Here is a 22,733-nt window from a genome sequence, read left to right on the forward strand (position 1 = left end):
TACGCTACCACGTGTCTCCCATGCGTTCCGCTCGCGATCGCTCCGAGGATCGTCTCGATCATTTCGGGGAAATCGTTTTTGAAGGTTTTTGAATGCTTTCTGTGGAACAGAATTGATTACGCTGTTTTGATAAAGAATTGAACAGTCATGGCAATAAATAGACTGCGTTCCGCATTGATTGCGGGAAGCAGGAGTAAAATAAAAATTGATTTCATCCCTTAACCCTAGCAAGCTCTGATCCTTCACGCGGACTCCCAACGGGGGGCTCCCCGAGCCTATAATCTTCTTCACTCATTTCTCCTAAGAAAAAATTATTTAAAACAAAAGGTTGGTAATATTTAAGCGTGTTATACTTAATGAACATTCTATATATTGTATTTAGATGTATTTGTATATACAATAGAATAATACAAGATAATATGTTACGGTAAATGTGATTAATCCGGTGATTATGCATAATAACCGGTTATTATATATAATCATCAATTTATTACATTTCCGTAACATATACATGACTCCCACTAATATTCGGACAGTCTTAAAAACACCATAACTTTTCTGATATTGGAATATACGACTTGAAATTTTTGGAGAAGTTAGAACAATTGGTTTGCTACACAAAGTGACAAAAATTTTTGAAAAAAACTGCAAGTTATCGGAATTGCAGAGAAAATACTAAAAGTTATGTTTTCCAACTTTTTTATGTGGGCTTATATTCTGAAAATTTCATCAAAATCGGTCGACGTTGTAATGAGCATTTAAAGATGGGAAAAATTGCAGTTTTTCACGATTTTCGGCCTCCAACAACTGCAGTAATTCTAAGGATTCTTACATCTTTCAATGCCTGTCGTTTTTCCTCGCATCAACCAATTTCTATAAAACTTTCACAGTGCATATAATTGACACAGATCTGCAAAACGTATTTTTTAAAATTTCAATATAGGCCCGCATAAAAAAGTTGTAAAATGTAACTTTCAGTATTTTCTCTAAAATTCCGACCAAATGCAATTTTCGAAAAAATTTCTTTTCACATCCTGTAGTAAACTAATTGTTCCAGCTTCCAAAAAAAGTTCAAATCGCATAGTCCAATATCAAAGAAGTTATGGTGATTTTAAGAGTGTCCGAATATTAGTGGGAGTCACTGTACATCAATACTACTCTGAATACGATTCTTCAGATGAGAAAACACGAATGATTTTTTGCATATATGATTTTTACATTTATAGCATTTTTGTTTGGGTTTCGATATATTATTATATTTGATCCTTAGTTCTGGGATTATTTGTTATATGTTGGAGATAAGAGGAGCGTTAGGGTCCGCTAGCGTCAGTGTTTTTCTTTTCTATGCAGTGTAATTTTTTTTCTATAGCAGCAGAACCTTCTGGATATTAAACTATAATGTATAAACGACAATAAATAATTCTTTCATAATTTTTCACCCAGAGGAAACATAGTCCTAATTTCAATTTTTCCAACCACTCCCATAAGAGTGCTAGGGTTAAGGGAGTAGACTTGTTTCCAGGATTTCAAGGGTGCAGGATTCGCTTTCTCATTTCTCGATAATGCAGACGATGGGATTTTTCAGTAGTCAAAGGCGCTAGATAAAAGATCAGTCTAGGCCGCGGTCGCTCTTTCCTATTTTTACGTTTACATAAAATAGTAAAAAATAGGGCTTTCGAGGGCGATCGCAGCCCCATCTTTGTATTATCGAGAAATGAGAACGCATTCCGCACCCTTGCAATCCTGGAAAAACGAGTCTACCCCCTTAATGACGTTATTGCATTCGAAAGAATGCTGGGTGATTCAGGAAGGAAGATCAAGGAAATGCTGGAAGAAATAAGAAATGTTGAGAAGAAAGAGAAGAAACTATACTGATCGACCATAGGTACGAGCGAGAGAAGTTCAACGGGCGATTAATGAGTTTTATGATCCTGCTTAGCTCGACTCGATTAATTCGAGCGTAACGCGGATATCGCGCGACGCCATTTTGCAATAATAAGATAAGTAATAATTTATATACTAACAGAAATATGACTAGTCATTGTCTCCATTGATTACGTTGTGCAATGATCCGCAGATTTTCCACTGACATTGTGTATCTAGATACGAGAGACCACTTTCTTTTGCGCATGCTCGACGATTATATTTTTTTTTTATCGGCTTCATATCAGCCCGCGAAGTGCCTGTTGTATTTTGAAATGTCATACAGGGGAACATAAATATAAATTTGGACAGCTACTGGAACAGATTTGGGGCCACTATCGAACCATTTCCGAACAAGTGTTGTCACGAAAGATAAATTACGAAACTGTTTCGATAACCGTTCAGATTACCGGAAGATTATCTGAAAGACAAATTACATTAAAATGTGTATGTAGTTCTTCCCTCGTCTCTGGAAGACGAAATCAAATAAGGAAATACAATACAGTGACTCGGATTAATATTCGGACGCTCTAAAAAAGACGATAACTTTTTCAATATTGTATTATACGATTTGAACTTTCTTGGGAAGATAGAACAATTAGTTTACTACAGGACGTAAAAAAAGAATTTTTTTATTTAAAGATAGCAATTGATCGGAATTGTAGAAAAAATACTAAAAGTTGCATTTTACAACTTTTTTGTGTGGGCCTACATTGAAAATTCAAAGGACACGTTTTGAAGGGCTGTGTGAATTAAACATATTCTGAAATTTTCGTCAAACTCGGTCGACCTTGCAATGAGCTACAAACGTTTATAGATGGTAAAAATTGCTGATTTTCGGCCTCCAAGGATTCTTACATCTTTCAATGCCTGTCGTTTTATCCCGCATCAACCGATTTCGATGAAAAGTTGTAAAACGCAACTTTTAGTATTTTTTTTCTACAATTCCGATCAATTGAAATTTTTGAAAAAATTTCATTTCACATCCTGTAGTAAACAAATTGCTCTAGCTTCCGAAAAAAGTTGAAATCTTCTTTAGAGCATCCGAATATTAAATCCGACTCCACTGTATTTAAAGAACACATTTGAAGAAACAAACCGTCACTACCGCTAATAATATGAACTAACGAAACGTAACTGTTAATTTACTTAACACCGGAATCGTAGGGAGCCAAGGTTCCGTTCACACGTTCCTAGGAAGATCAGGCGGCACTTTCGTAGCACCAGCGCATCTCATTAAAGTCTTGACTGGCGAAATTTTGCCAAACGACGCCAGCGACGTGTTCCAGGGCCGCGCCGTTTCGATGTTCGCCAAGGAACCTAATGCAAAATAAACCACACCATCATTTGCAGAAGCCACGCCTTTAGACCCTAACCCTCAACAAAGTTTGTTTTACATTTCAAAGTTCTACTATTCAAAATCACCGATACTGACAAGAACAGAGTAGAGAAGAATGTAACAAAAATCATTTTTAAGCGACCTCGATTATTTGAAGTAAATAATTTCACCAGTCACAATTCTCTACTATTCATAAGCATTAGACAGCGGATTTTTATGCAAAATAAAAATTGTCTACGCGAATTGCAACAATCGGGAGTGAAATAGAAATTTGTTTTCTTTCTTAATATGTTTAGTTCTGTAATATGTAGTTTTAAATTTCATAAATACATAAAATTCCACCAGCAACAATTCCCTGTGGTTGAACTCTAACGAGCAAACTGATGAACAAAGTCTGTTCTACATTTCAAAGTTCTACTATTCGGAATCATTAGACAGTGCATCTTTATGCAAAATAAAATTTTTCTACGTGAATTTCAATAATCGGGAGTGAAATAGAAGTGTGTTTTCTTTCTTAATATGTTTAATTAATTTACACCTATTCATTTTTGCCACAAATGCACAACATTCGCTGTCCAATAATAATCAATACCGAGAAGAATTTTTAAGCGACTTGAATTATTTTAAATACATAATTTCACCAGCAACAATTTCCTGTGGTCGAACTCTAACTAGCAAACTGACGAACAAAGTCTGTTTTACATTTCAACGTTCTACTATTTATAATCATTAGGCAGCGGATCTTTATGCAAAATAAAAATTTTCTACGTGAATTTCAATAATCGGGAGTGAAATAGAAATGTGTTTTCATTCTTAGTTTCTTTTTTGCCACAAATGCGCAACATTCGCTGTCCAATAATAATTAATCAATACCGAGAAGAATTTTTAAGCGACTTGAATTATTTTAAATACATAATTTCACTAGTGAAAATTCCCCGTGGTCGAACGCGACGCTTTCCTCTGAAATGCGCAATGACACCTGCGATGGCTCCGATTCCATTGAAGCTATGGTGGTCGTTCGCCAATGCGAAAGCCACAGTCCGCTGCAATTCCCGGTCGTCGTGGGTACATCACGACCCAAATACTTTCTCATTACTTCGGTTTTGGTCGGACGTCTACCGATAAAACATCAGCAACAGCCAGTAATTCTCCAGGACGTTCCACAGTCGATCGATAAGAGTGAACACCATAGTTGTCCACGAAATCATCGATAGCCTCCGCTCGCATGAACGATATAGCGATCGCTATTAGGGGCGGTTTCACCAGATGACCGAATCCCAAATGGCACATCTCGCCCAAATATATAAAATGATTAATGACCCATCTGCATATTTCCTTGACGCGCTTCGGTAAGTACACTGCGGATTTTCTGCACTCGTCGCGGTTTTTTTCGCGGTTCGATGCAGTATTCGAAAATTTTCAAACTTGATCTTCTTTCAAATGTAGTAGATCCCTTCACATAGCAAAGAATACATTATTTTTATAAAATCATAAGCATACTGCACAGAAAATTCATTTCTGTTTCGTAGAATCGATCTCAAAAATTTCGAAAAATAAAAGTCGATTCTACGAAATTATAAATTTCCGGCCTGGCGTGCATATCATGTTTAATCCGTCTTTAACGAACCATGAATCATTACATGAATTGGGTAATTGTGTACATCCCGCATAGAGAAATTCACCTAATTTTGATTTGGTATCAGAGCGGCAGCGGATCAATGATTAAATGATTAGTACAACAGCTTCATAGGAAAGCTGCGGCGGGAGTAATGATGTTCAAGGCTTTTACGTAGCTGCCTTATTGTCGCTTCCATTTGACGGGAGGGTGAGTAATCTCTTAATCGATGCATATATGTACAATATGTTATACAGGGTGCACGAGTTGATATTGAAAGTTGAAGTTGAAATGGAAAAATTGATGTTGAAATTGAAATTGAAGAGTTGAAATTAACGAAATAAAACTGAAAAATTGAAGTTGAAGGGTTGATATTGAAATTGAAAATGTAGTTGAAGAGTTGATATTGAAAGTTGAAGTTGAAATGGAAAAATTGATGTTAAAATTGAAGAGTTGAAATTAACGTATTGAAATTGAAAAATTGAAGTTGAAATTGAAAAATTGACATTGCAATTGAAATTCGTTTACTTACTTGTGTAACGTCATAGTACACGACAGTAATGGTATTTTACAGTTATTTAAATTGAAATATCTCCTGAACCACTAACTTTTTGACATGCATAGGTTAGTACCTTTTTATAACGAATGTCCAGCTGCATCGCTTGATGTATTAAAAAATTCCTCATTCCATTTAAAAAAATGAAGTTGACCTTCATATGTCCATTACGCGTCCACCTGTAAAGAAAAATAAATACACTACACAATGTATCCCTTCAGATCATGCAACTTCTGTATACAAAACTTTTTCGTCCAACGCATACTTTGGAAGTTATTATAGGTGTGCAAGTTGCGTGGACCACCCTGTATATATGTATACGGACTTCGAGAATTAGCGTATGATGCATAGAATTAATTAATGATCCGTGTACAGTCAGTATCGATATATTATTTTGATGTGTTAAATATCCAATTCACAGCATGTTGAAATATAAGATAAAGCATGTTGAAATATAAAGAGAACTGCGTAGAACAACGAATGGAATTCTTTATGCGGAGCATCAAAGAGAAAAGAGAATTGAAGCTGCTGTCGCCTATACCGTAATTGTGAATTGCGTTTATTAAAGCGTGGCGTCATTAATTACCCGCGAACACAACAAAGCTTTCCATTGGACATTCTTGTGCAAGAAAATCTTTCCAACGAAGACGCGCGAGTCATTAGAAACATCTCTTGTAAAGTTCGATATTTTCTGAAAACATGTACGACAAAGAATCTTTACAATTATGCTGGATGAAAATGTTATCGTAAAAATATTTCTTTGAAAGAAGAAGCTTCTATTAAAAGAATGAGAACGGTAATTGCAACAAAAACTTCAGCACGAGTATTTTCGAGTGGAGGCGCTGTTTCGCAATATACAGCTGCTGTAACGTTCGTTATCTTAAGATTAAAGCTTCCAGGTACACGATAAGTGCAGTGATTTAAAAGTTGAACAGCGTCCGTGGGTCTCGTCAAGTGTTTACGTATTTTTAAAATGATTAAATACGGTCTGCTTGACGTTCAATTATACTTCGATGAAGTTCCAGAAGGTCGTTAATCTAGTTAAAAGTGTTCGCCCGGGTAAGATAGTGTCGGTGGCAGCCATTCTGACCGTTTTTCTTGTCATCTTCACTCGCAAATTGCCATCGGAATCTCATACATTCCGCGACGATGGCCTGCAAAAAATTGTTTAATATAGATTTCCGATAGTTCCAGGGAATGCTTCGATTATTTCATTTAGAAGCCGAAGCCGAAATAATCGGTAATTAATTGTCGTGCAGAGTGAGAAATAATTACTCAATATATCCAATAATAATTGAAGGCTACAGCAATTTATTCGTTTCTTAACCGACTTCGAAAAAGGAGAAGGTTACTCAATTCGATCTGCATGTGCCTTTTTTTCGCTTTTTTTCTATGTATGTTCACCGATTACGCATTGTGAAAGTTTCATCGAAATCGGTTGATGCGGGGAAAAATGACAGTCATTGAAAGATGTAAGAATTCTTAGATTTACTGCTGTTATAGTCCGGAAATCGTGAAAATCTGCAATTTTTACCATCTTTAAACGCTCGTAGCTCATTGCAACGTCGACCGATTTTGACGAAATTTTCAGGATATGTTTAATTGAAACAGATCTACAAAACGTATTTTTTAAATTTTCAATATAGGCCCACATAAAAAAGTTGTAAAATGGATCTTTTAGTAATTTCTCTACAATTCCGACCAATTGCAATTTTCGAAAAAATTTCTTTTCACCTCCTGTAGTGAACTAGGTGCTCTAGCTTCCGAAAAAAGTTTGAATCGTATAGTCTAATATTAAAAAGATTATCGCGTTTTTAGAGCGTCCGAATATTAATGGGAGTCACTGTACCTAATCTTTAGCGAGTTCCATATATGTACATAGTATGTTTGCATTATCGGTGAGAATAAAATTTAATAGGAACAAACTGTTTCTAACTATACACAATTGACCAGCTCGACGATTTGTTGGACGCGTCGAGCTCTGAACGTGTTTAACATTATGCAATATACGATATACACCATACCAGATGCACTACAGCAGATCTGCACGTGCTTCGATTGAGCGCAATCTATCTTTGTGAATTGAGTTGGAACAGAACCAAATAGTTCCTCAAGGTCAATGTAGAATGGTAGATGATCATATACAGTGAGCTACAATCTCCAAAGAACGGCCATTATCAAGGGCAGAAAATTAATTGAAAACACAAGAGGAATATATAAGTATAAACGTCACACTTGTTTTTCTGAATTCGTGACGTTTGGAATGTTTTAACTGTTCGAAAAATAAACTGACGGCGACATAAATAGCTCGGTGGAAAGCCCGAACTTTCGGTACTGAATGTTTTATACATTTTCCGTGTCGGTTTTGCGCAAAATGTCACGTCCTCTCAGACTACTCATACATTATTACTCGCTTTCTGCATTAAGAACATTCCCACGCGGTTTAATTAAGAATTACAAATTGAATAATCGTAATATATTACACGGTGTCTCTTAATACCAAGCATTTACGGTTAAGCGAGAGAGTGAGAGAGAGAGAAAGAGAGAGAGAGAAAGAGAGAGAGAGAGGAAAGATCTCTACGACGTTCCAGAACCTAACTGCACCGATGCGCCCATGAAAATTCATTAAACCGTATGCGAATTATGCAAAATATGCACAGTATGCAGACACTGAAAGAAATGCGGCCGACTATTAAAAGAGACATTTCTGAAGAGAATAATTAAATGAGAAGAACTTTCGTCTAGCCATTACACTGTCCAACACGATCCACAATTACTGTTGACTGGTTCTTATAGAGTTTTTCGCGCCGATTCCGAATCTGTCCTTAATTTTTCTCCTACAGGCACAGTTTTTGACTTTGAAAAAAAACATATTTTTCAACTTTAAACAAATATTGTGGTATTATTATAAAAGATATTGAATTGTTCTTTACAGCAAAAGATTCTACACACTTTCCCGAATCCAGTGATACCCAATACTAATACATTATGATTGTTTAAACATGTTTAAACAAGCATTAAAGACGGAGAGACACCACTTTTACACCAATTTTTGAGGATATTTTTCAATTTATCTCAAAAAATAAGGGTCCAGCGGAAAATCGAACTATACCACGCGATAGAGCAGACTTTTATCCTGAGAAAGCACCATTTCAAGTTTGCATGGTCGACGTTTTTTTCGAACCAGAATATGAGCCACCACTACAACGGGCGTTGTAAAAAAAACAACAATTTTCTCGAAATTGTGCAAGTTTAACTAATTTTCTCAACGTTAAAAAACGTTCGTACTATAATCTCCCCATTTTTCCCATATTCTGCAAATTTTCAGATTTAATTTTAAAAAATTTCATCGCTCTACCTCATTTCTATCGAAAGTTCTTTGATTTTGTCTCCGATCTGGACGAAAGGTCCCACTGTGCGCCGTATCCCGTGGAACGCCTGTTCTAGCGGTAAGCTTGTTTAAACATGTTTAAACAATCAGAATGTATTAGTATTGGGTATCACTGGATTCGGGAAAGTCTGTAGAATCTTTTGCTGTAAAGAACAATTCAACATCTTTTATAATAATACCACAATATTTGTTTAAAGTTGAAAAATATGTTTTTTTTTTCAAAGTCAAAAACTGTGCCTGTAGGAGAAAAATTAAGGACAGATTCGGAATCAGCGCAAAAAACTCTACAAGAACCACCCAACGGTAATTGTGGAACATAAAAAAAGTTGAAATTTGTTGGACAGTGTTATTTCATTGAATTGCTGAAATAGTTTACTGTACATCTTTTTGATGCATCAACAAGATACAGTGGTATCTTTTTCTCTTTATTATTTTCAGATAATTTATTTGAACAATGTCTGAGCTTAAACTGTTCGCGTTTCGGGACGTGCATTGTCACCGTAGACGAATAGCAATTCGGACCACCTTGCGTAATTGTCAATTTGCACGATTCCGTAGTCCCTTTACAGAGACATTCCGTAGCCAACAGATTTAATCAAAGTATTCTATAGGTAAGTGTTCTAGGACGTCTATTTTCCAAGAGGGACCTTCATTTGTCCCAGCGCAGCGCGGCGGTCCAAATTCTACCAGATTCACACGGACTGGGAATCGCTTTGAACGACCGCCGGCCGTTGTAGTCACGGGATCTCGTGACTAGCTGCCATAGTCAGCAGTTCAGCAGTTCGGCCACTTTGCGATTGCCATTCGGATCAGAGTAGTACGAACACCCTCAGGCGATCCTCAGGAATCGGGGTTAGTCTACAGTCTAGGTCTCATGGGGTGGTAAACGTTCCTGGGTATCGACTCGTTCGCTCATACGCTGCGATAATTCATACTCGAGAAAGGCGACTACGTAAGTGGGCTATGAGTTTCGACTGCAAACAGTACCCTAATGCGTATTTGATGGAGTAAACAGTTGCAGATGAGCCGATTAAATTTCCAAGCGCTCTCTCTCTCTCTTTCTCTCGCTCGCTCGCTCCTCTCTCCAACATCGTACAAGGGTCCATTAAGATCGGTTGAGATTCCGAGGTCCTTGGGATCTTTATGCAAATTTGCGTTTTTAAACGGGTGATTGATGGAGAACAGGAACCAGATAACAGCTCCATGCCTCGATAAATGTTTTAGATAGCTGATGATCATGATATCTCTGATGAACTTTGCTCGAACTTTCGTTTTGCTCGACCTTTAATTGGCAGTGGCTTCTGCAAATGCTTGTAGCCGAGAAAGTTTGTTTCGAACGATTGTGTTAGATCGTTTGCAAAGCAATTTCGTTTCTCGTGTATAGGTGGCATTACTTCCATTTGTTATTACTGGACTGCGGATGTTTATGCAATTCTGAATGTTCTTTTAGACAGACTTGAAGAAAGTTGTACCAAACAAACACTTGAAAATGATTTCGTACGTTGACTGTTGCACGAAAAAAACGTTCGAAATTTCGTTTCGTTCGACCTTTAATTGGCAGTGGCTTCTGCAAATACTTATAGCCGAGAAAGTTTGTTTCCAACGATTGTGTTAGGTCGTTTGCAATGTAGTTTCGTTTTTCGTGTGCGGATTTCGTCTGCGAATGTTTATGCAATTTTCAATTTCTGTCGACAGATTTGAAGAAAGTTGTACCAAACAAAATACACTCGAAAATTTTGTACGTTGGCTGTCGCACGAGGAAAAAGCTCGATGTATTTTGCGCTGACAACAGCAAATACGTAATTAACCATCCGGTAAATACCACGCGCTTTTTATCATCTCGGTGAAAAGCGATTTTCGTTCTGCATTTCATCTGTTAATTAGCGGTTTTCCTCGAAACTCCTCGGTGTGGAGTGAAAAGTGTGACCGCCCAGCAGCGTCCCGACGCTCGATGAGAGAATCGATAGAGCAGCTAATGCACGCAGCTGCACCGAGAGCGTTGCAAATAAAGTGCATCTCATACCTTTGGCCTTGTACATCAAAGCAATGCTTTTGTGTCAGAGCAGGGAAATACGAATCGGTTGTCTATCTCTCGACCAGTTTCGCTCTCAGCATTGATTTTAACATTATAAATGCGATGGAGAAGCACTTCTGCGTATCGATCAATTTTTAATACTTTCAAATCGATTTATCGTCGATAAAATTTCGTCTGTTATACATTGTCTCTCGTTAATAATAATTGCGCTTTATAAATGCATTCGGGATTCATTATGGTAATGCATGGCAACGTGGATGGGTTGTGTGATTATATTTTTATCAGAATGCTAGCAACGTATATACGTAGTCACTGTAATTCTGCATAAAATATGCAATGCGCTCCACCTCAGATGAAACTCATGAAACATTGCATTCGTAAATGCATTTAGATAATGAAGTGAACAGACTAAGAAACATGTTATGTAGAATAAAGTGACAAACAATTCAAAATATGAATCTGTCTTAACCAGTTCACTGGTTTCATTTTAACAATTATATTACCAGGTTCGTTACAAAATTATTCCCGGTTTCGTCGAGAAGTATTTGAATAATTCATTCAAATACCAAATACGAAGTTATTTCATTTGACAGTCGAATAATGAAATAATCCAGAGAGGAATCATTTTCATATGCAAATAAACCAGCGCAGTTATTTCGAAATAACATCTAGCCGAACGATGTAGTAAATTATTCAAATTTTCATTCTCCAAATGCACTAGTTGAATAATGCCGAAGGCTGATTCATGAATGCATTAAAAAAGACAGTATGCACGAAGTACTACTGTGTATCGTTAACAATCTCAACGAAAGAAAAATTAGATACATATATACTTTCATGTTTGCTTCATCTCCCAAGTAGACATCACTCTCCGACATAATTACCTTCCAGCTGCGGTTTCCTTTCTTCGGAATCCCGTTTATTCTTCGACGACGCCTGCAGCCGAAGCGTGTTTCTGAAATATTGTTTCGTTTCTCAGACGCGATTTAAATCGTCGTATTCGTGCGCCTGTTCGCGGAAGATAAATCGCCAGGCAATCGAGACCTGATTACGCGTGAAATTACTTTCGAATTAATCCTGTCCGGAGGAAAATCGCACCGGGACGCTGGAAAAAAGAGGAAACTAACATAAGACAGTCCGCTTGCGAATTACATAGTTCTCGGTGGCCAATAAATTCAAACTCGCGCGCTGAGAAGATTTATTATTCCAACCGTGAACCGTCCCCATTGTCCGTGGAAATCCGTCGTCTTCGCCTTTCACGCAAACCGACACTTGTTTCAAACAATCGGAGGATATCTGACTAAGTCATTCCACCGTCGTCGTGTGACAGAACAATATTGTTGCCTGGAGAAAATTCAGAATTGTTCTTTAACCTAATTACCGACCGGTGATTATTGCATAATTTTGAAAAATCTATAGTTCATGGCTAAACACTTTTTCATGGAACCTCGTACAGTGACAGGAATTTTCATTGTGAACTAACAAGTTACCCTCAATAACGTCATCTAATACTTTCATTTAAGATTACAATGTATAAGAAAATTTTGTAATGTATAAGAAAACAAGGTTACATTCAAAAATAAAAAAGGCATTTTTTAAACTTTTTTATTAGGGCGCTTAATGAATATTTAAAATATATGTTTTGTAGATCTATGTTAGTTACACACATGCTGAAAATTTCATCGAAATCGGTTGACGCAGAAAAACACTACGCGCATCGAAAGATGTACGATTTTGTGGATTTTAAGCAGAAACTGATCAAAAATCGTGTAAAACTATGATTTTCAACATTTTTAATCGCTTGTAGCTCGCGTGTACGTTAATCGATTTTGACGAAATTTTCAGCATGTGTATAACTAACATAGATCTACAAAACGTATATTTTAAATTTTCTTTAAGGTGCCTAATAAAAAAAGTTAAAAAAATGACTTTTTTATTTTTCCATGTAACTTTGTAAATTATAATTATTTGGAAAATCATTCTGCATACTATTTTGTAAGCCAATGCTTCTAATTGATTATAAAAAATCAGGTCGTTTGTTACAATTATAAAAAAGTGGTTCTGTTTTAAAGGGCGTTCGAATACGTGAGCTTTCGTGAGCCACTGTACATACGTGATTCCTCGAGGTTAACAATTCCAAAGGTCGGCAAACTGGTGGATCACGTAGAAATAGTAATACTTTTAGTGTACCGGCAATTACGAGTTCCATTGGTAGCGTTTAACGAAACTCCGAATGTCTTAATTGTCGGAAAATGGTGGACTAAAGCCCGTCGTATCAAACGGAAACGGATAATCGCAGTCTAGAAGCGGAAAATATCTTCGGGTCGTTTCTTAATTTTATTATTTCATTCCACCGTTCGTTTCAACGTCAATTATCCTTCCCCGGGGAGGCTGATGCATATGCAGGCGTTCCACTTTTAATTACTTGGCCAGTTAACTTGCAAGTTAAATATCTACCGATTGAAGATTTCGTCGGTCTGCGCGCGTTGGAAATTCCGGCGGTCAAACTGGGAAACTTTCGTGGGATCGATGGGAATTTCGGTCGTGTTGCTTGTAGCAGCAGTAAAGTTACCGCCGCGCCGGGAAAACGAAGTGCTGAGATCTGTGATTGTGGAGGAACTCCGTGCTACTTGTGGTCGTAAGTCGCGAAGCTTTCCTTTGGATTTTCCTTTGTGCAGACGCGGAAGACTGGCTCGCGGAATGCCGGTAGCCAATTCGAAATTGTCTTCTGTCTAAATAGAAAGATTGCCTGTACTCTTGTTTCTTATAATAAATTAGACAGCAAGTTTAAAACGAGTACATAGATGTACATTCCAAACAGTGAACACATTTGTAGAATTTAGAAATGCTGCTATATTATTTTCAACCTATTCAACATATTAAGAAAGAAAACGAATTTCTATTTCACTAAAGTTTGTTACAGTTGAAGTAGAACATTCGCTGTTTACTTATAATTGAATCGGACAATTTTTATTTAACACTTGTAACACATATCTGACGATGGATTCTTATTTCTCTTTCCAGAGCCGTATTGTAGAATAACATTCGACGGATGGTCCTGTTGGCCTAACACCCCTGCCGGACAAACCGTGTACGCGCCATGTCCAAATTTCATCACTGGTTTCGACACCTCATGTAAGTCTTGTAATTCTATACAGTCCATAATTATAAAAATGGTCTAAGTGAAAATTTAGAAAAAAGCATTTCATGTAATTTGTTAGACAGTGCTTGTTATTTCAACATTATATGGAATTTATCTTTTTCCTTGAAATATCTCGAAGCAAGAAATACACTCCTTAAAGGAATTAAGGGATGACTTCTGCGAACCCGAAAAATTGCTCCCACTTTACGTGATCATAACTCCGTGAAAAATTGCTGTATCGATATCGTTAAACAATGGTTCGAAAGCCTGAAACCTGTAGTTTCAGGATGCTCTGTTTCAAATTGTTGCTATGTTGGTTTTTTACAAAGTTATAGCGAGATGAAAACAACATTGGCTGTTAACAAAAATTTTGTGCAACTTTGGAACATCGCACAGGGAGAAACAAATTTTTTTGATAAATCGCGTTAATATCATTTGGAAGGGCTATCTTTCCTGTGTAAATTGTTGGTTGTTGAATATTGTGCGATTTTTTTTATTCGAGTCATTCAACATTGAAGTAAACATGGGCTTTTTAACCTTAACTGGCTCCAGAAAGCGAAAAAATTATTGTAGAACTTTGTGCTAAAAAGCAATAGAAAGAGCGTTTCTTTCTCTTCAAGGCACTCCTTTTGTTTTTTCAATTTCATTAACATTTCGATATACCAGGTGTTTCTGAAAATATGCTTAAAAAATGCATAATTTCCATTTTTCCTTTAACTCGCTGTATCTCGGCGAGAAATGATCGTAATACCATGATCCAAACGTCAGATTGAAGCAGGGATTCTGCCGATTCGATTGAGTACCCCATGAACTCGCTGCGACAATTTTTTACCTATGGCAGCTGTGTTTGAAGTTAGTGCTTCGCAGAAATTAGCGCGCCACGTACTGCGGTTGCCTGACATCACTGAAGGAAAATTTGGACCAAACTCGATTCAATATCAAAGAACTTTCGATAGAAATGAGGTAGAGCGATGAAATTTTTTTTAAATGAAAGCTGAAACTTCGCAGATTATGGGAATATAGAAAGATTATGGTACGAACGTTTTTCAACGTTGAGAAAATTCGTTACACTTGCACAATTTCAAGAAAATTGTGGTTTTTCCAGTACCACGCTTGGAAAAATTTTTTTTAACATGCTATATATCATTTCCCGTAGATTTTATCACGCAGATTTCAAAGCTTGTCTCAAACTTTGTCCACGACCTCAGGATATTGCAAGAAATCGTTTTTGCAATTCCATTATCCTTTTGAAATCTGTTTGTTGAACACATCGGTTGTCGAATTCATAAAACTTTCACAAAATTCAAGTAACTCGCTCAATGAAATAAGAATTGAAAAATTAAGATTCGAAAACATTGAAAGAATTCGTATTTTTAAGAATAGAAAGAAATGAAGGGGGTACATAGGGCTGCGTGCAATCAGAAAATACAACTCAGTCTTTACATATCTTTAATAGTACAGATATAAACGTGTATATGTCTAAACAAAGTACATAGGAATGTGTAGAGAAGTACAATATCTTATCCAAGTATACAGAAAGTGTGTCTAGCTCCGCGATCTGTCTTATAAATTATCAAATATTCAAACGCGCGGGAAGATATAACATTCCATATAGAAAAATACGTTTCGGTTGCATCGATTTTTAATACAGATTCGTTTGAAATGTACTTTCCGAAAAGAAAAAAAAAAAAGAAGAGAAAACAAATAAAATATGGCAGCCATATCCGAAAACGTTGCTTCCGTCTCTTAATCCTATACATCAGTTCGTTATCACAAAATATCGGCAAACGGTATCAACAATAAATAAAACAAGTGACCCATTCCTCCATTGGAAATATATCCCGGAAGTGCATCGATTCGAAAATTTACTCATTCTCAAAATAGAAATTGCTGTTGTTCGCTTTGTTAACGTTATCACAGGCGATGCTTTTCACCGCTGGATGATTGTGTTCTAAAAACTTGCTCATCAAATCGTCGTATCTATGTACGTATTGCTTTTCCACAACCGGAGTCATTAGGCCAACTGCGATTAGAGTAGCTTCTACGGTCCCGATCTCCACTAATCCCTCGATGACGCTTAATCTAGAGTAGTCCCTATCGTGTTGTGCAAACTCTCTCTTAGACAATAGATTATTCAAGATATTAGTCATGAAGCCGATAAACAGAGGAGAGAAGATTCTCATCAGTTCTTGCAGTTTCCGGCCCAGATTCAGTCCGAAATCCTTGGGCGTGTTCGCTGCAACCTGTTCCCTCCTGAAGACCAGTAACAAATACGTGGTTGGGTCCATCTGCGGAGTCAACGCTTTGAGGAAGGCGTTCAAAATCCCATCCAACACCCGCAGTTGACCACTGCCAGTCAAATTGAACACCAAAAGATCCGTGAACAAACGTAGACCGTAATTGGCGGTGCGGAAGTGCGGTTTCTTCGGATGCGGCATGTTCCACCTGGTTCTCACCGCCTCCACGAACACTTCGGTGAATGTATTCATCCTAGCCTCGAATTTATCACCAGCTGCCATTAGATAAGAGTTCTGCGCGAAGCTGGAAGCAACGCTGGCGCATGTCATCGATTGGACGAGCAAAAACCTGCGGAGGATTTGCTCGTTCAGTTCCTCGGGTAGAAGATTGCAGACGCTGGGGCTGATGGCGGAGATCAGGCTGGTCCTGACCCAGCCTTCGGACTCTGGTAACTTGTCTACGGCGCCCAGTACCAGCTTCACGAAATCTGCAACGTACATATCGGAGACGGATGGGATCATCCTGATCGCGTCTGAAATGGCGCTGGCGTTGTTCTCGTTCAACGCGGAGATCATTTGACTGATCAGGGACCAGGTCGTTGGTCCGGGTTCTTCGGAGAACAGCTTTCTAGCGGTGGAGAACAGGACATCTCGGATCGAGTAGTGCTCCTCGGTCTTCCATTCGGAGAGGAGGAACCTGTGGAGCTGATCCCGCGATGCTACCAAGTGCATCATTCTCACTCCGTGCTTCCGGACGGACACTCTTTGAGTGGCCAGTGTCCGGGCGAAAGAGAGGACGTAGGACAGCAAGCTTCTTCTGCAGAGATTCACCATGGCTATCAGAGCCAAAGGCAAGTAATCTCCTTCGCAGTATCGGCACAGCAGAGAGAAGGGGATCGGTGGATTAGAGGATTTGGTGCAGCTGATGGTGTGAAGTGTCAGCCTGTAGTTGTCCTTCGCTTGTTCGTGGTGGATGTCCAGCATCTGGTCCGTAGGCATCAGCGGCTCCAGGATCTTCACCAATGTTTCACCGTGGACCAGCAACGCTATTGTCTGCAGGCAGACGCCGTCTTTCTTCGATCTCAAGTCCGCGAGACTCTGCTGCAAGAACTTCACCGGGATCTCGTTGTACCATCGAGCAGTTCTCATGAACGTTCTCGCGGATCTCTTGCCGAAGTTGTTCTGAAAAGCGTTCAAACATTCCTTCCACATGGATAGAACGACCTTCGGGTTTCTCTTCAACAACGAGAAAAGTTCACGATCCTCCAGCGCTTCTTTCCCGAACAGACGTTCCGCGAGGTCTCTCTCGTTCTTCCGTAGAATGCTCTTCAAGCTCTCGATTATATAGTAGTTGGCCTCCGCGTTCGTCTGGATTATCCTCTCGATTTCCTTCAGCAGCCAAGGGTAGTTCTTGATAGACATCGGCTCCACTCGAGTGTTCTTCGAATGAGTCGCGTTGAACGCGTAGATGGACCTGGTCAGATCGTGCAAGATCCCATCCCTGTCCTCCTCGCAAGCATTCGGGTCAGAGCTGAAGCGTTGAGAAACTATAGCTATGCAGGCTTCCAAACATCTTCGCTCGTGCTCAGGGTACTTTTTAAGTATGTTCCAATTCTCGGACTTCTGGCACTTCAGGTCGACCAGTATGTCGATCTCCTTATCGATCGGCTGCTCGTTTATGATCCTGAAGTGAATGGCAGCTTCGACGATCTTGATGCTGGTGTAGCTCGAAGCTGTCAGCTCGTTTTTCACGTGCGCCCGCAGTATGATGTCCATCAGCACTGCCCACACGTCCTTGTTGAGGCGAGGTAAGTTATACAGTTCCATCAGATCCTCCAGAACCTTCAACAAGAACAGAGAACTCTCGTTCTTGTGTCTGTCCCTGACGTACGTCAGCACTTCTAGCAAAGCCTGATCGTCGCAGTTCACTCTGCAATTACAAATCATCTGAGAGACCAGTGCTGCTCTCGTTTCCAACTCCGGACTCTTCGCGATCTCTTCCTTGATCTTTGGTATCGTCTCTTTGGTGGGCAGGTAACATCTCCATATGTGTCTGTAGTCCTCGATCCCGTACTTCATCGTGTCACTCTCCCTCTCTATCTTGATTCTGGCTTGCCTTATCCTTTCCTCGACCGGCAACAGCCACATCAAACTGGCCGTCACCGAACTACTCTCGTCCAGGATGTTCTTCCCGTAGACGTCGCGGTAAGACTTGATCAGCAGATCGGCTTTCTTCTCCTCTGGATAATGGGCCAAGTAATCCAACATCGTATCCGTGCCGAAGTTCGCTAACTTCTCTGGGAACAACTTCGGGAACATCACCTCCATGCGCGAAACGCTGATCATCTGCAGCGGTACGAGGTTTATGAACAATTTCGGCTTCTTCAGGAGATGATCCTTCCCGTTCTTCAGGAAACACACGGCCCGCTTTCTGCTCAGCTTCAGTGTTAGCGGCACGTCTTCGTGCATCTCGAATAGCTCGACGAAAGAGCTCAGTCTTTTCTTGATCAAGGCTGCCAGGAAATCTCCCATACAGTTGATGTCCACTTTGTGAAGGTTCCTATCGCTGCGGTCGTTGCTAGGCTTGCTCAGTCTGAGATAACGCACCACGAAGTCGGGATACTTGCGGAAGATCGTCTTCACCAGCTTCCGACTCAACACGATCCTCTTATTCACGACTGTGTCGAACATGAAACCCTCGCTGCACGCAGGCAGCAAAGGCAACGCCTGGTCCAGGCCGTAAGTCGCTGCAATGGCGGTGAAGAACTCTTCGGCGAGTGCTGTCTCTTTCAAACGAATCGACAGATTCTTAATTATGCGTGTCCGGGTGTTCAGAGAGACTAATGGGAACAGTTCGTTGAGGAAGTAGTCGACGTTAGTGAACATCTTGTTGCTACCGTCGAAGAAGCTTTTCACCTGTAGCGCTTTCGTTACCACTTCCACGTTGTCGGACTTTAGAGCCTCCGCGATGGCTTTGTAGTTGTCCTGGTTCTTCGGATCCCGTTTGTTCAACAGCTGTGCCGCGTGCACCTGTATCAGAGGCGCTAATAACCGTGGAACCTTCTGATCTTCGACTATTTCTTCTAGACTGTTGCATTCCGAGATACGGTCCTTTATCAACTTCGCTATCCATTTATACTTCTCGCCGATTGTCTCGCCGGGAATCAACTGGATCGCGTCCAGATACGGCGTCTGGATCTCCATTTTTCTTTGGTCGGGGGCAGCCTGCTTGAAAATAAATTCTTGGTTAAGTTAAACACGAACACCGACCACGAAGAATTTTTCAGTGTACGGAACTGTTCGGTCGTTCGAAAAGTAATTTCGTTTTTCGTGTAGAGAAATCTTTATTTTATGGCTTGAAAAAATGTCTGAATTTAGTACGGTTTTCATTTATTTCAGATCTACAAAGACTACCGACACTGAAAATAAGATTTCAAATGATTTCTCTTCCTTCAAATTTGCCTACGAAAATTGGAAATTGCATAAACATCGAAGTACGCATTCCCGTCACCTTGGCTAGCATTTTCCCTTAAGAAAACGAAATGACTTACCGAAGAACCTAACGCGAGTTCGATTGGTTCTCCTGCGAATCGAACATTGTTAAGAAAGATTGGAAGTTTCCTGCAACTACAATCAATTATTCAACATAATACGAAACTAAATATTAAATTTATCGGTTGTCCACTGAGAAAGAAGTTCGAACAACGAGTTATTGATGACGCCATAAATTTTCCGAGTTAGTGCCGCCATCTTGTCCAAGTTTGCGTCTCGTCGAGGACGCGATCGTAATTTTGCCCGTGCACTGAATGGACAAATGCTTCTTTCGAAGAGATTACGCGATACTTGCATACGGAAAATGATTTATCGCGTGCCCTTTAAACTTGGTTAATCGAATACGGAAAGAAAATTTTGTCGCAGCCTTTTTGCTGCGGATTTGTCTCCGCAGCTAAAGTACACAATGTCTAACACCGACGGGATTATTCCACTTTCCGAGCGTGTCTTTATACTTTGAGAGTTTTTTTTCCGGCTAAAATATGCAACAATTTTTTCCGAGAACTTTGCACACTTATACATTTAAATTATACCATCAAGATTATCCTAATTATTCACCGAGGAACAGAGGGGCGGAAAGAACTCCTTCAAAATGGCTTCCACCGTGACTTCCGGTTCAGTTTTTGAAACGAACAACTCGAAACAAATTTCGATTAGTTCTTTATTAAAATATACATTGCTCAACTTGTTTAAAAAGATTACTTTGACATTGTAAATATTTAAAATATATGCTTTTAATAGTTCGGCAATTGACTACATATGCGGTGTGGTAGATTCGAATGTGATTGGTTAAGCCATTTACGAAAAATGGTGGGAACGATGTGGGAGGATGGACAAAAGGTTAGGTGAATAATTCTTTATTAAATAGTGACGTTAATTTTAACAATTAGAGCGTACTGCAAAGTTTCGCTGACATATCTTATTTTATTTATCATAGAAAAATTTGCGAAGTACATCGACGAATGAAGCCGAGAAAAATGATAATGCTCCCTTAACCTTCAATTATTGAATTGATATATAAGAATTCAATGAAATTATACTGCAGAAAATTTAATTTGGAGAATTAAATTAGTATAATACCTCACAGAACAATGTAAACAGTATTTTGAATAATAGCACAGTGCCGCAGAGTCACCGTTCGAGTGCTAAAGGTTAACGCGAAAGAAATATTTCCATTAACACCTTTGTTTATGCTTGAAACACTAAACCGAAATATTCCAGATTGTGAATATTCTACGCGAGTAATGAAAAGTTAACGAGGTCTGTTGAGGACAGCTGGTGAAACGACGTAACAATAAATTAACGAGGCTATAGTGTACACAGACTATACAGCAAGATGTCCCGATACCTTTATCTACTTCACCCACGTAGAAGCCGCAAGGGAGAAACTGTGAAACTGTTGCACGTTCGACTTATTTTCGATTTAGCTTAGACCAGCCGAGGGAAATTGTAGTTTCTTCTGACGTTTCACGACGAATTTTATTCCTCCATGGTTCGAGATATCGCAACGGCACACGACAAAACACAGGCGAATCTGTTCTGGTCGCACAACAAAGTTTGCCGTTCACTGTGTGTAATCTTTAAATGCCTACGTGTTTTTCCGGCCGGGTTATGGTTAGGTTAGGTCCACGTCAAAAACATCCAACGAACCAGCGGCGATTCTTTCGCCCGAGGTTCCGTTTTATCGTTCTGTTCAGGGTTTAATTGCTCGATAACACTTTCCCTCCCCGTGTATATTAATACTTTCTTCCTCGGAAATATCGCGCGAATTACCGCGGCCAGTTTGTCACGCAGCACTGATCGCAATACAGACCGCGAAGCGCCTGCGCGCGATACACTCGTGATGCGCGACACTGATGCGCGCCTAAATATAACACGTTTCATTGTACTCGCTGTTGCGCTCCCTGCACCGATGACTAATCCACATATCTGATACCTGACGCAACTGGATTTGCCCACACTCTCTACTTCTAAATTTATCATTTTCCTCCTGCAGCCGCCCCGTTCACCGCCAAATTATAGTTATTCCACTTGTTTGATATCGATGCAGATCTTTCCGCAAAATTCAGATTCTCTGCAGCAGTTGTGTGAATCATTTACGAAATACAATTGGCATTGTTTCGTCGATCGTTTCAACAAGATCAAAATAACAGAATGATATTATTCACTTCGTTTAACAGTTCTCTTGTTTTAATTTCTTCAACGAGATTCTATGGCGGACAAAAGATGGACCAGTCAATGACTTGACCAGGTCAAGATTGATCTTTTATGCCGAAAGAATTATTTGTTCAATTGCCCAGTGTTGGGCAATAAATAAATTTATTTAAGCAACAAGTTATTTGGTATTTGGATATTTAAATAGAAGAAAAAAAATAATTATTCATTATTTGAGCAAGTCTAAATGAATTTATTTAAAATAATAAAGTTAATTGTTATTTTCAAGTACAATTTGCAATTATTATTTGTATTAACGAATAATAAATTAAATTGTATTTTCATTCATTAATCCGCCCTCCGGACGAGCCCGACCACTGGCGGTATACCTGGAAAGGTTGCTGTAGCAGAGAAAAAAACGCGCACGGATCAGCTCCGAATCGGCCGACTATTTACAATCACCGCGCTCCGACAACTTCAACTCCGACAGATAGACAACACGTGCGGCAGACCCAAGCAAATTGGTACAAAAAATAGTTGTATTTACGTAAACATTATACTTACATACGGGTAAACAGGATATTAATTTCGCCACGTGTTCATTGTATGCATATACAAAATATAAGAAATAAGAGAAGACCCAAAACTATTTAATTGATTTCCACCTCAATCCAAATAATAAATAATCTCTTATTTGCAAATAAGAAATAATAAATACATCATTTTTGGAATTATTTAAATAATTTTTAATTAAATAGTTTAGTTATTATTTGCAATTAAAATCACACG

The 22,733-nt window shown here is 39.0% G+C and overlaps 2 protein-coding genes across 15 annotated transcripts in view; one reads left to right on the forward strand and one right to left on the reverse strand.

Moving 5' to 3' along the window:
* The window catches only part of Dh31-r (Diuretic hormone 31 Receptor), a 166,410-nt gene that overhangs the window by 89,696 nt on the left and 53,981 nt on the right, over window positions 1–22,733 (forward strand). For 12 of the 13 annotated variants that reach the window (XM_076435009.1, XM_076435007.1, XM_076435004.1 and 9 more), the window contains one exon: window positions 13,884–13,994. In XM_076435009.1, the coding sequence (XP_076291124.1) occupies window positions 13,884–13,994 (111 nt within the window). Of the gene's footprint in view, window positions 1–12,730; window positions 13,498–13,883; window positions 13,995–22,733 lie in introns of those variants that run through there. The other variant, XM_076435012.1, reaches the window with a different exon arrangement.
* Window positions 15,439–21,588, reverse strand: LOC143214234 (uncharacterized). 2 transcript variants are annotated; one of them, XM_076434986.1, is made up of 2 exons: window positions 21,139–21,588; window positions 15,439–19,463 (listed from the first exon to the last, which is right to left on the reverse strand). In XM_076434986.1, the coding sequence occupies exon 2, from the start codon at window positions 19,440–19,442 to the stop codon at window positions 15,867–15,869; it is 3,576 nt and encodes a 1,191-aa protein (XP_076291101.1). In that variant the 5' UTR covers window positions 19,443–19,463; window positions 21,139–21,588; the 3' UTR covers window positions 15,439–15,866. The 2 variants fall into 2 exon arrangements, with proteins under 2 accessions (XP_076291101.1, XP_076291100.1); XM_076434985.1 differs by having other exon boundaries at window positions 15,439–19,466.

Source organism: Lasioglossum baleicum, chromosome 12, assembly GCF_051020765.1.
Source record: "Lasioglossum baleicum chromosome 12, iyLasBale1, whole genome shotgun sequence".
Lineage (NCBI taxonomy): Eukaryota > Metazoa > Arthropoda > Insecta > Hymenoptera > Halictidae > Lasioglossum > Lasioglossum baleicum.

Bases quoted from the DNA above. Each gene is read 5' to 3' on its own strand.
- LOC143214234 (XM_076434986.1), bottom strand. From the start codon at position 19,442: ATGGAGATCCAGACGCCGTATCTGGACGCGATCCAGTTGATTCCCGGC.